At 42.3% G+C, this 14,100-nt stretch overlaps 1 protein-coding gene across 1 annotated transcript in view; it reads left to right on the forward strand.

Moving 5' to 3' along the window:
* LOC137432836 (WD repeat and FYVE domain-containing protein 3) overlaps positions 1 to 7,748 on the forward strand; it is a 223,909-nt gene extending 216,161 nt beyond the window's left edge. The window contains exons 58-63 of the mRNA XM_068125081.2: positions 332 to 511; positions 707 to 883; positions 1,276 to 1,381; positions 1,726 to 2,136; positions 2,368 to 2,467; positions 6,862 to 7,748. Coding sequence (XP_067981182.2) covers positions 332 to 511; positions 707 to 883; positions 1,276 to 1,381; positions 1,726 to 2,136; positions 2,368 to 2,467; positions 6,862 to 6,952 — 1,065 coding nt within the window. The 3' untranslated portion in view covers positions 6,953 to 7,748. The remainder of the gene's footprint in view (positions 1 to 331; positions 512 to 706; positions 884 to 1,275; positions 1,382 to 1,725; positions 2,137 to 2,367; positions 2,468 to 6,861) is intronic.
* The last annotated feature ends 6,352 nt before the right edge of the window (positions 7,749 to 14,100 follow it).

The following is a 14,100-nucleotide window of genomic DNA, read 5'->3' on the forward strand; positions in this document are numbered from 1 at the left end:
AACTTTGAAATGTGGCTTGCCCAAGAGAGATCTTGGCTCACTCTGTTGCAGGGTATGGAAATTTTCTGCACGAGCATCCATGAGAATAAAAGGGCAATCCAACTAGGCTTTAGCCACTCTACTACCAAGCTACTCATTTGTGGACGTAGGAGTCATTCTTCAACAAAATCAATGCTGTCACTCAAAGGGGTGAACATAGATTTGAAACTTTTAAGTTACATCTGCAAAACCACTAAATGTAATATAATTTGAGTAAATAGATCTATATAGCTGAAAATCGCAGACTGTGAGTAAACCTTGATGGTGGTGTGTTAAACCCCCTATTTGCCAGGTTTTGCATGGTCACACAGCTGCTGTGACCTGTTTGGCAGTATCTCAGGTTTTCCACCTGCTCATAAGTGGCTCTCGGGACTGCACGTGCATCCTTTGGGACCTGAACTCGCCCCGCTTTCTCACACAGCTGCGAGGACACACGGCCCCTGTCTCCGCTGTCTGTGTCAGTGAACTAACGGTGAGTGAAGAACAGACCAGAAAGCAGCCGTCACACACTAACTGTGTGATGGCTGCTTTTGGTCTCAGCAGGCTCAGATTGATCAACTCACACAAGTGTGAGTTACATACTGCTGTAATCAGGTCTGCTTTGGTTACATTGGTCAAATTGGCATTACATACAGCAGTCATGTCACAAGGTGCGTGTGGTGAGCAGGGGAAAATTGTGTCATGTGCTGGGAGTGACGTCTTCCTGTGGAGCATCAATGGGGAGCCGCTGGCATGGGCGAGCTGTGCCATGGGCCCCCCTATCTTATGCTGTTGTTTCGCTGAGATTGAAGAGTGGGATACCGACAACAAGGTGGTGACTGGCCACGCTGATGGCGTTCTGCAGGTACTTCTCATGAGACCAATTCTTACCCTGATACTTTTCAAGACAATTGCAATTGTGTAAACAGCAACGCAGTGTTCGCAATGTATTGAACCAACATCTCAACTGAGAACGATACGCTCACTCACTGTCGCTGGAAGTGACTACCCGTCCTGATTGCTTTGGCCACACTCTATCAAACGCATATTTAGGTCATAATTTTTTTAGGGATAGTCTTATTCTTTCTTTCTTTTTTAAACCAAATTTTTCATTGCAGGTCTGTGTTGTAACCGATGTTTGAATCAGCCCTCAAACTGTTCATTATTGCTTCTCTACTTTGGTTTTTACATATTTCTACAGGGGAACTATTAGGGGAAACTATTTGTGTAATCTTGCATCGATGCCTGTATTTCTAGATGTGGCGTTGTGAATACCAGCAGGTTCTCAACGATCCTGTACCAAAGGAGGTTCGGATTGGTTTTGAACATGAGAAGCATTCAACAATTTCGGAAATTTCAGCAGGTAATACACTTTACTACTACCACGACTATTTCTACTACTACTGACATTTTCTATCCCTATTAACCCCACCTGACCCATTCTTACTGCTTACAAATTGGTATTTCCTACTCTCTCGCTCTTTCCACTCTTTTCCAGTTCGTTCATCATATTATTGTTGCATCCACATATTGCTCGACTGTCAGTGCATTACCTTTTTGTTCTCGTGTCACATCACTTTTCCATGAGCTCAGATTTTGCATACAAAAATGAAACTAAACGTGAAAAGGTAATTTATTGCTTAATGCGTCATACGTTTTGTGTCCAAGAATGTCAATTATCACAACCTTCCTCAATTTTTATTTCAGAGACTGAAAGAGGGCACGAGGACAACAATAGCACCGATTCCGATAATTCGCTGGGAAACTCCCAGCCCCCATCGATGCAGGATACAGAAGGTAGCATCGAGAATAATTATGGGAAACGAAGCAGTGTCGTCGTCACAGGGAGAGTCGTTGAGATATCTGATGGTGGCTTATCCATCGAGCCTGTGGCTTCAGTGGAAAGAAACGGATTTCACATTCACAGTTATGCGGCAAGCGAAGAAGCCAGTCCACCTGAGCCGATGGATTCCATAAACAGTAGACTTGTGTCGGAAGCTGGTGGAGGATTGGAATCGCCTTCCAATAATTGTGGGGAAGAATGTCATCCTCATTGTAGGGAGGAATCTCACAACATGAATAGAGAAAGTGACAGGCAAAGCCCTCTTTCAAAACAAGGTATGATATGATTATACATCAAGCAAAAGAGTTCTGTAAACTATTTCATTTGATGTGTGAGGGCTACCATCAGTGTGTGTCAGTTGGCTCTTTCAGGTTGAGATTAAGCGTTAATTTTTTCTCACGTGTAAAATTGTGCTTCACATGAGGTAGCTGTCATCGCCACGTATGATGCAGCCCTGTGCTGTTTGCCACCAACTTTGTTATTGGTTCATATGGTGTGATGTGCAGCATTCCAGTGGGAGCGGCAGTTGGTGCTGAGCAGAAAGATCCACGTATTCAAATCGAGTGCGTATGAGCAGGCTTCGATTACAGCACTGGCGTTGTCAAGGTAACAAGCCCAAATGATCTAACAACGAGCTTAATGATGTCGGCAAGTTAATCACATGTCAAATTGTGTGACTATGCAACCGAAGGCCAGAGGCATTATGTTTTCATGTTGCCAGTTGTATCCGTCAGTTATCGGGTTTTTATTACCATGATAACTTGTGAACTATTGAAGGGATCTCAGACAAACTTGGCACACGTATGGACTGTAATACAAATATGAACCGATTGGATATTGGGTTCAAAAGACAAAGGTCGAAGGCCTTGTGCCCTTTAATTGAAAATATTTGTTAGCATAATAACTTGTGAATCAGTGAAGAGATTTCAACCAAACTTGGCACAAGTATGGACTGGACATAATGATGAACTGATTAGATTTTGAATTTAAAGATCAAAGGTCTTGTGCCCTCTAAAATCCATTTTGCAGACCATAATTTGAGTTAGAAGCATCTCATGGCTCTTTTACTTCTCTTCTACTCGTACTTAACTCTCTTCTGTATTACATGAGCTCTCTCATGTGGCCTTTAATTTTTCATGCGACCTTTAATTCATCATTATGTCCAGACCTAAAATCGAAATTTTTTTAATCAAACCTAAAAGTGAGTTGGCATCCAATATGGTGGAGGCATATCCATCGATGCATTCGTGTCAAATTCTATTTTCACATTCGTGTCAAGTTATTTGCTTGGTGAAACAAAGGCTCAAAATTGTGCAAATTCTTCAAGTGGATTCCTTGTGAATAACTTTGGCAACAAGCAATGGTAAGGTTGTGCAGTTCCAGCACTTTGTCCTTAAAGGGGCATGTCTAGTAAATTTGAATTTGAGCTGATTTGCGTCTTCAATAATGATACATTGATGAAATAATAACTTTTTCTGATTGAAAGTTCTTGATTGAAAGTCAATTGGGCACTTAGAGAGTGATGTGGCATTATAATGAGCATCAGTACAACATGGTTTCCTATCACAGAGTCGGCAGACTCTATGTTGGGATGGCTTGAATAATTGTCAAGCCTGAAAAAGTCTATGAAGGTAATTATAATGCCATAAGCTTTCTAAAGCACCTACCATTTTTCTTTGGCTGTTTTGAAGTCTTATAGCATTCCTAAAGTGATTACAAATCATACCTGTAGTACAAATCTGTCATTGGTTAATTTGTACCAGATTGATCTCCTTTATTTTCTTCAGAGTAGCTTGCCGTTTCCATCCCTGGAAAGATGTACATCCAGGAATGGTAGAGACCCAGCTTGTTCTACTTCACATGTGAATTGTATTGCTGGCCATGTTGAATTTATCTTTGTGTGGAAACGGTCAACATCCTCCTTTGTGATCACGAATGTGTCGTCAACGTACCGCAGCCACAACCTCGGAGAAGGTTGTAGTGTTAGATATTCAAAGCGTTGCATCACCAATTCGGCGATGAGCCCTGAGATGGGTGAGCCCATCCTTCAGTTCCTTCACGTTGATGATATAAGGTGCTGTCGAATACAAAGTACGTTGATTTGAGGCAGAGTTGAATAAGTGACATGAGATGACCAGAGCTGAGGCGGCTGTTGCTCGCTAGCTCTTGGTAGTTGTTGATGTATTGTTCTAAGGTCTGCGTTGCTAATTCGACAGGTATGGATGTAAATAATGAAACCACGTGAATTAAATCATTATTTCATCACTCTCGATGTGGACATTTCTGATTCGGTTGATAAAATCTTTGGCGTTCTTTACATTGTGTGCTGAATGGGTTGTTAAGTGTTTGAGTCGGTGGAAAAGCCACTTAGCCAGATTGTAGGTGGGTGCTCCTCGGAGGGCCACGATGGGTCATAGTGGGACATCAATCTTGTGAATCTTTGGTAACCCATAGAAGAGTGGAATGACGGAGATATGCTAGTTTTGCATTTTTAATTAATTTTCTGAAATTTGTTGAATTTGTTTTTCACTTGGAAGTTACGGGTTAAGAAGTGTAAACAAGCGTTACGCCTAGGTCCCCCGTCGGGGAAGTGATGTGAGTTGACAAAGTGGAACACGCAGAAAACATGCTATGATATGATATTTCACTCACAAGGGTCAGACATACATGGAGGTGGCCATCTTGGATTTTGACGTGGCGACCCAATTTTCAATAGCGTTCTTCCTTATGCCTAGATACACCCACACACCAGAAGGTACTTCGCTTATTCTTCAAGATATTTCGCTCACAAGGTTCAGACATATATATGGTGGCAGCCATCCTGGATTTTGACGTGGCGACCCACTGTACAATAGCGGTCTTCCTTATGCCGAGATACACCCACACACCAAATTAGAAGTTGGTACTTTGCTTATCTTTCAAGATATTATTCTCACAAGATTCAGACATACATGGCGGCGGCCATCTTGGAGTTTGACGTGGCGACCCAATGTTAAACAGCGTTCTTCCGTGTGCCTAGATACACCCACACACCAGATTAAAAGTTGGTACTTCGCTTATTTTTCGAGATATTTCGCTCACAAGGTTCTGACATATATATGGTGGCGGCCATCTTGGATTTTGACGTGGCGACCCAATTTTCAATAGCGTTCTTCCTTATGGCGAGATACACCCACACACCAAATTAGAAGTTGGTACTTCGCTTATTTTTCAAGATATTCATCTCACAAGGTTCGGACATACATGGCGGTGGCCATCTTGGATTTTGACATGGTGACCCAATTTTCAATAGCGTTCTTCCTTATGCCTAGATACACCCACACACCAGATTAGAAGTTGGTACTTCGCTTATTTTTCAAGATATTTCGCTCATAAGGTTCAGACATATATATCGTGGCGGCCATCTTGGATTTTGACGTGGCGACCCAATTTTCAATAGCGTTCTTCCTTATGGCGAGATACACCCACACACCAAATTAGAAGTTGGTACTTCGCTTATTTTTCAAGATATTCATCTCACAAGGTTCGGACATACATCGCGGTGGCCATCTTGGATTTTGACGTGGCGACCCAATAGATACACCCACACACCAGATTAGACGTTGGTACTTCGCTTATTGTTCGAGATATTTCGCTCACAATTTTCAGACATATATATGGTGGTGGCCATCTTGGATTTTGACGTGGCGACCCAATTTTCAATAGCGTTCGTCCATATACCGAGATACACCCATACACCAGATTAGAAGTTGGTGCTTCGCTTATTTTTCAAGATATTCATCTCACAAGGTTCAGACATACATGGCCGCGGCCATCTTGGATTTTGACGTGGCGACCCAATTTTCAATAGCGTTCTTCCTTATGCCTAGATACACCCACACACCAGATTAGAAGTTGGTACTTCGCTTATTTTTCAAGATATGCAGGTTACAAGGTTCAGACATACATGGCATCAGACATACATGGCGGCGGCCATCTTGGATTTTGACGTGGCGACCCAATATTAAACAGCGTTCTTGCTTGTGCCTAGATACACCCACACACCAGATTAGAAGTTGGTACTTCGCTTATTTTTCAAGATATTTTGCTCAAGGTTCAGACATATATATATATATATGGTGGCGCCATCTTGGATTTTGACGTGGCGACCCAATTTTCAATAGCGTTCTTCCTTATGCCGAGATACACCCACACACCAAATTAGAAGTTGGTACTTTGCTTATTTTTCAAGATATTCATCTCACAAGTTTCAGACATACATGGCGGCGGCCATCTTGGCTTTTGACGTGGCGACCCGATTTTAAACAGCGTTCTTCCTTGTGCCTAGATACACCCACACACCAGATTAGACGTTGGTACTTCGCTTATTTTTCAAGATATGCAGGTTACAAGGTTCAGACATGCATGGCATCAGACATACATGACGGCGGCCATCTTGGATTTTGACGTGGTTTGCACCCACACACCAAATTCTAATGCGGTCCTTCGCTTACGCACGACACACGCACGGACGGGCACACGGACGGAGGGGAAAGCCATAGTCACCCTTTCGCTCCGCTGAGCGACGGGGGACAATAAAGGTGGAAAATGTCTGATTTAATGCATTTTAATTCCAGGCGATAAGGGAACAAAAGGTGAAAATTTTGAAAGGTGGTGTAGACTTCCATTAGGCACTGTATGTATGTGTGTGTGTATATATATATATATATATATATATATATATATATATATATATATATATATATATATATATATACAGACACACACACACACACACACGCACACACACTTTGGTCTTCATGGCTCTGAATCTGTGAAGGCTCTGATTTTTTTTTTTTTCTGGTAGATGTAAATAGGTCATAGGAATTCCTTATTATGTCATCATGAGTGTTTGTATGTATCTCTATGTCAAACCATTTTCCACTGCTCTGTCAAATGTTAATGAACAATTACTATATTTTAGGTACAGTGATGCATGCTTTTTGTTGCTTTTGGCACAGGGACCACAATTCCTTGTTGCTCGGAGATTCGTGCGGCCGGGTGTTCAGCTGTACGGGCTCTATCAGGAAAAGGAATGGTGAAAAGAAATGATGCAACCCCGAACTGTGCTCCACCTGAACTCTTCAGCACCAGCACACAATTCCGTTGGTCTTCTTGGACTTTGTGACTTGAATTAATTAGGTGACGGAATGTGTTAAAGACTTCTTTGCTTTATTCGTGAGGGTGATCCGATGCTACGAACAGTTTGCTTTTACTTACAAGTCGGATTACTCCTCAGTTTGCTCCTCACATAAGCATTTTATAGAACAAACAACACAAATGATCCGTATTCTGGCGCATTCCTGTTAGACGTGCAACTTAAACAATCTCAAAGTTTTAACTCTTCTTCAGAAAAACTAAATCACTAAGTAAAATTTATGACATCCTGTTGGGAACATTTCCCATCCATTTATTTTTGTTTCTGAAATGCCCTCCCCATTAATTGTAATATTTGACGAGGGTAAGCTGTAAGGACTTGATCTAATGTATACACATGTTTAAGGCCAACCAATTGCTGTGTCGGAATGTCTCCGCACCAAATGAGAGAAGAATGTATTTTTTAAAGCAAAATATAACTGCTGTATGTAAATAATGGAATACGTTTGACCTGAAATTCTTGTAAATTTATTCCCCCAATTTAATTACAGCATCAAAAGCGTGGTGGGGATGGAAGTCTAGAGATTTGTTTGTTGTTCACTTCATTGCAAACCGATAGGTTGCTCGGATATTGTTTCATTCACTAATTGAAATGTTTATAGGTTTCATGCAATATTTGTACCTGTAAATAAATATTTTATAATCGGTATCCCTGTATATTTGAGGTGAAATAAAGTGCTAAGAATTGTCAGATGAGTTTTCCTCGATTAAGATGACGGTACTGAAAACTAGGACGGCACTCGGTAGAGCACATACCTCCACCAGGCTGAACAGTTTGTTTTGTATCCCACTGATAGACTTGATCTGGATCTGGACATTAACCAAAATCAAATTCGCTTGTCCTTGTCACCGACCCAACTCATCCACCAAGTTTCGTCCGAATCCGTCCACAACTTTGCGATATCCTGTTCACAGACAGACGGGACAAAAAACAGACAGGGGTGAAAACGTAACCTCCATCCACCTTTGGTGGTTAGTTATTTATTTATGTCCAATGATGTGGAAACCATGTTGTTTCTCTATCTTGAAAGAAACTCCAGGTGTTGGCATCCTTTGAACGGATGGCATTTGGCGCCTTCTGGAATGCTGATGTTGGTATTGCTCGTAGATTCACCGCTCCTTCAGCGGAGACTGCTGCACAGAGCTGAGGCAAGCTTCATTTGCAGGGGAAAAAAGTTCTTTTTTTTTTCTTTTTTTTAGATCGTGAATCAATGCACTAGTTAAGGAGTATTGCTCAAGAAAGCAACAAAAAGAAAAAGACATAAAATGTCAAAGCCCCCACTGTGGTTTTAGTAATTTTGCTGTACGGAGTTAATGGCTGTCAGTCGGCAATCTTTGGTTGGATGACAAAACAAAATCTTCTGCACATGTATACCCATGTATTATCTTTGTGCCAAGTTTGAAGAAAATCGGGCCATGCATGCCTGATAAATGGATGGGGTCTCTTTTAAGTAACAAAATTGCTGCCAATCGGCCATCTTCGATCTGATCTCGGAAAAAACATGACGTGCATATGTAAGCCATCATTCATTATCTGTATGCCAAATTTGAACATCAGTAAATGCATTTCCGAGAAATGGTTGAGGATGTGTTCAACATCGGGCTTTTTACAACTAAAATGGCCACCAGTCTACCAGTCGACCATCTTAGATCAGATCGCAAAATAAGGTGAAGCACACGTGTATGACATTATGTACTCTGCTTGTGCCAAGTTTACGCACGGACAGACGAGACCAAATCCATGAGCCTCTGCTTCAGACTAAGTCTAACGGGGGGGGGGGGGGGGGGGGCGCTAATAAGGTTATTTTTGCGCAAGGCATCGAAGCAGTAATGCAATGTCAAGGATGCTAATTTGGTTCTGTTGTAAGGCTTAAAGTTGCGGCTTTATGTACAAACAGGGTCATTAAAAAGTGAGTATATCAGACTCTGAAAAGTCTTTAAAATCATTATTTTACAATTCCCTTAACCTACAGGAACCATGATAAAGCTGTGAATTAAGGCCTCGTCACGATAATCCAATGGACCAGCTTGCTGTGACCCAATTCAAGAACAGCTAAAGCACGAATTGCTCTTAAAGCTTGGGGCACCAAATTTGCAAGCAACTCTTTTACTCGATTGAGATAATTAGTTATATGAGGCTTAACGGTTAGGGTGCTGGCTTGGGATCGAGTGGGGGGGGGGGGGGCATGTACTCAATTTCAAGTTCGTGTGCAGTTCATGTTAATTTTGGCCAACCCCTATAAATGTATTCTACTGGGTCCTAATCAATCGGAAAATTGATGTCGCCATTTTTTTCTGTTGACCTTTAGTGACCTTGACTCAAGGTCAAAGTTCAAACATCATTACAGTGACCATACTTCATTCAAAGTTTTTTTTTTTTTTTTTCTTGTATACTGAATCGAGGCTTGTGAAAGAGCTAACATTTACTTCACAAACAAATCAACCAGACAAACAAAATATATAAAAAGAGGGAGCGGAAGACAAGATGGGGACAGAAGGGGAAGCACACAAACACAACATTTGAGAACAGGGAGATGTGTGGAAGGGAGAGGGCTTGGGGGGAGGAGGCATGGGTAGGGGGGGTGGGGGGGGAGAGGGAGAAGTATAAAACACAAGGACACCAAGGACACCAAGGACTTCCAGGACAGAAGTTGGTATTTCAAAAAAGTGGAATTGGGGTGAAATTAGCGGGGGTAGAAAAGATCAAGGTTTTGGATGGGGGAAGATAAGAGATGGTGGTGAACAGCTGTTTTAAAGACCTGGAGGGTGGAGAGGGATTGAAGAGAGTGAGGGAGTTTGTTCCAGAGGTGGGAGAAAAGAGGAGTGAAGGTGAGCAGAGAGTCTTGATTTTGGCAGTTTAACCATAAGAGGTTTGCAGGCGGATATTGTGCGACCTGTAGGAATATTTGCGGGACAGAGCCCAGAGAGAGCTGGAGGGGCAAGGCCAGAGAGGAGTCGGTAGAAGACGGAAAGACCACAAACCTGCCTGCGGTAAGTGAGTGAGAGGCCCTTGGAGTTAGCTTCATCGCGGGAGATTCCAATGATTCTGAATGCTTTGGTTTCAACAGCATGAAGACGAGCTAGGTGTGAGGCAGGAGCACCAGCCCAGAGGGGAGAGCAGTATTCCATTGAGCTGCGGATGAAAGCCTTGTATGTGGTGAGGAGCTCAGGTGTGCCAAGGAAGGACTTTGCACGACGGAGGATGCCCAGTCGGTGACTGGCTTTGGAGGCCAGATTTGAAATGTGGTTTTCCCAGGAAAGATCATGGCAGATAGTGAGACCCAAAAGCTTGAGTGACAGAACTTCTTGGAGAGGATTATTCAGAAAGTGGATGGGAGGGTTATCCAGTCGGTCTGTTCAGAGAGACATCGTAAGAGTGTGAGATTTGTCAGGATTGAAAGACATGTTCCACTTGTTTGCCCAATCTGTGATTTTGTCCAGGTCTGCAGAGAGTGAGGAGGCTGCAGACTGCCGATCTGAGGGATGAAGAATGGAGCGACAGAGAGTAGAGTCATCAGCAAAGAGATAGAGAGGATTTTCAAGAGAGTCAGAGAAATCATTGATGAAGACCAGAAAAAGCACAGGGCCCAGAACACTGCCTTGGGGAACTCCAGCCTGAACAGGAAGAGGAGATGAGAGAAACCCATTCAGGGCCACACGTTGACTATGACTAGAGAGGAGGTCCGCCAGCCATTCGTGGAGATTTCCATGGATACCAAAAGAGGAGAGTTTGGTGAGCAGAGCGGGGTGCCAGACCGTATCGAAGGCACATGATATGTCAAGGGAGACTGCTCTAATTTCCTGTTTGACATTGAGGACCTCCATCCATTGTTGAGAAAGCAGAAGCAGCATGTCCAGAGTAGAGTGACCAGGTCTGAAACCAAATTGATGATCAGAGATCAAGCCATTGGAGAAGACGAAAGATTTCATATCTGAAGCAATGATGGATTCCATGACTTTGCTGATAATTGGGAGAAGGCTGATTGGTCTGTAGTTGCTGGGATCTGTTTTTGCACCTTTTTTTGTGCAAAGCGGTGATGTTGGCTGATTTCCAAGCAGATGGAAGATGACCTTGAGCAAAAGAGAGGGTGAAGAGAACAGAGAGAGGGAGTGAAAGAGCGGAAGAACAGGATTTTAGGACCCGTGGGCTGATGCCGTCAGGTCCAGTTGCAGAATCAGAGTCGAGGGTTGACAGAAACTTTTCCACCTTGTCAGGAGGAAAGGACAGAGTCCAGGAGCAGCTGGGTACGACTGGGTACGGTGGGTACAGAGAGGGATGGGTTTGGGACACAAGATTTAGAGGCAAACACAGAGTTGAGGCATTCAGCTTTTTCATGTGCGGAGTCAGTCGTTTGGCCATTTGAGTTGAGGGAGGGGATGGAGGGGGAACAAACACCAGAAACAGATTTGACCAGATGCCACCAGGATTTGGAAGAGGGAGACAGATAAGAGAGTTCGGTCCTGAGAACGGAGAGATGTTGTTTCCTGGCTCTCCTGAGGGTGGACACACACTTGTTTCGGGCTTTGTGAAAGGAAATGAGATTTCCTTCCGTTTGATTTGCTTTCCAGGAGATGAAAGCAAGTTGTTTCTGGGCAATAGCCTCACCACAAGATTCCGTGTACCATGGACGGGAGGAAGGGTATGACAACTGAAGACGAGATGGGATAAATCTGTGCATGAGAGAGAGAGCAATTTACTTTGGAAGAATTCCCAGGATGAGTTGATGTCAGAGGCGGTAGAGATGGGAGACCAGTCCAGATGATTGATCGCTGCTTGAAGACCATGCCAGTTGGCCTGAGTGAAATGCCAGACTCGTCGACGCTGAGGAGGCTCTCTGAGAATGGTCAGAGAGATGTCCACTTTAACAAGCACATGATCAGAAGAGCCGATTGGAGCAGAAGAAGAGCAGCAGACATTTTCAGGGAAGTTAGTCATAACCAAGTCTAGAAGAGAAGATACTCCATTGACTGAGATCCGGGTCGGGAAATTTCACAGATTGTGTCAGTCCCAGTGAGTCAATATAGTCAAGTCCCAGTATATCGACCTTGGTACCGAAATGTGGCAAATTTCACAAGGAACATTGATTTTGACATTTGTTTTGTCATTTGCCCTCTCAGATGTTTGCAATATGCAAATTAATAAGCAAATGACCTAATTAGTTTAAAAATATGCATAATTAACATAGTCTTCACCATACACGTAAATCCCATCACTTCGCATTATTATTGAATGCCAATCATTAGTTACCATCTCAAATGTGTTCTGCTGGATCCTAAACTGGAAAAATATGTTGCTTATTGTTTTCTGTTGACATGTTCTTGATATTAACTGACTTTTGACATGTACTTGACTTTACTTACCTTGACCCAAGGTGAAATGTCAAATGTCATTTTAACCATGTCATGCGATCAAGCAAAATAAGTCGGATGTCTAGAATATTGATTTTTGGATTCAAGTTCCCAATGCTTTTCTTTATACTGTTCATTCATCATGCTCATTTGCTCATGTTGGTTGGGTTTTTAGCCATTGTTAGTATTTTTAACATTTAATTTGTTGCCTAAAAACACAAAATTGATTCTGGCAGATGTCCAAATCACTTTGCTTGTTCGCGTCACATGTTTAAAATGACATTTGACATTTCACCTTTTAGGTGTCTAAAAAGAAAGATGTCTTTTTAGGAGGTAATCGATTTCAAGCTACATCTTCTCTGAGGGGTTTGGTGGAATCTGACAGGGGTTTCGATATTTGTTTAGGCGAATGTCATGTGTCTAGCCCCACGGAGCTCGATTTTTCATTTTTTTTTTCATTTTATTTATTTATTTATTTTATTTTTCTTTTCATTTCATTTTTCACCGAATTTTCGGTATTGTGTAGCTAACTAACCTCATAACTGATTATACATTATTTTCTATCTCATTTCAAGGTCAGTAACCTTCGTTTTGACATTTCCGGGCCTGGCCTGTCCGGGCCTGTTTCGGTTATAGTCCGTCCTTTGTCATTGAATACCGCTCGCTCGTGAACCATCGTCGTCTCCTGACTTGTTATATTTTTTCTCATATTAGCTCATATTTTTCTCTTTCTCTTTCTGTTTTGCACATTAACCCTTCATCATGTCAAAAAGAAGGAAATGGAATGATGACTATGTGCGCTTTGGTTTCACTTGCATAACGGGAAATGATGGCTTGCAAAAACCCCAGTGCACTCTTTGTAGCGTTGTGTTTTCCAACTCAAATCTGAAACCATCCAAGCTTCAAGAGCACTTCAAGAACAAGCATGGCGGAGCTGATGTTGAAGGACATGATGTTGGGTCATTGAAAATCAAAAGAGCTCGTTTTGATTCTGTAGGAACTCTTCCAAAGTTGGGTTTCGTTTCTGTTGAAAAACCACTACTTCTTGCTTCATACCAAGTGGCATATGCAGTGGCCAAATCCAAGAAGCCCCATACAATTGCAGAAGATCTCATCAAGCCATGTGCATTGGAAATAGCAACAACTATCCTGGGCAAAGAAGCAAGAAAAAAATTTGAACAGGTGCCCCTATCAAATAATGTCATTCACAACCGAATCAGTGATTTGAGTGAAGATATTTTGGACCAAGTCATCTCAGATATCAGAGCTAGTCCTCTTAAAATCTCTATTCAGTTGGACGAGTCAATTGATGTCTCCAGTTGTTGTCAACTCATCACATTAGTGAGGTATGTCAATGATGGTGCTGTGAAGGAAGATTTCCTGTTTTGTGAAGATTTGAAAACAAGCACAACTGCAAAGGATGTGATGCAGCAGGTGAAAGACTTCTTTGCCAAACATGATTTAGATGTCAAAGTCATTGGTTCTGTGTGCACTGACGGGGCACCTGCAATGCTTGGAAATAAATCTGGCTTTTCTGCATTGATGAAAAAGGAGATTCCAGACTTGCAAGTTACCCATTGTTTTCTTCATCGGCATGCTTTGGCATCAAAAACATTGCCTCCAAATTTGAAGAAAGTCCTTGATACTTGTGTGAAGATCATCAACTGGATCAGGGGGCGAGCTTTGAACCATCG

Source organism: Myxine glutinosa, chromosome 8, assembly GCF_964187855.1.
Source record: "Myxine glutinosa chromosome 8, kmMyxGlut1.1, whole genome shotgun sequence".
NCBI lineage: Eukaryota > Metazoa > Chordata > Myxini > Myxiniformes > Myxinidae > Myxine > Myxine glutinosa.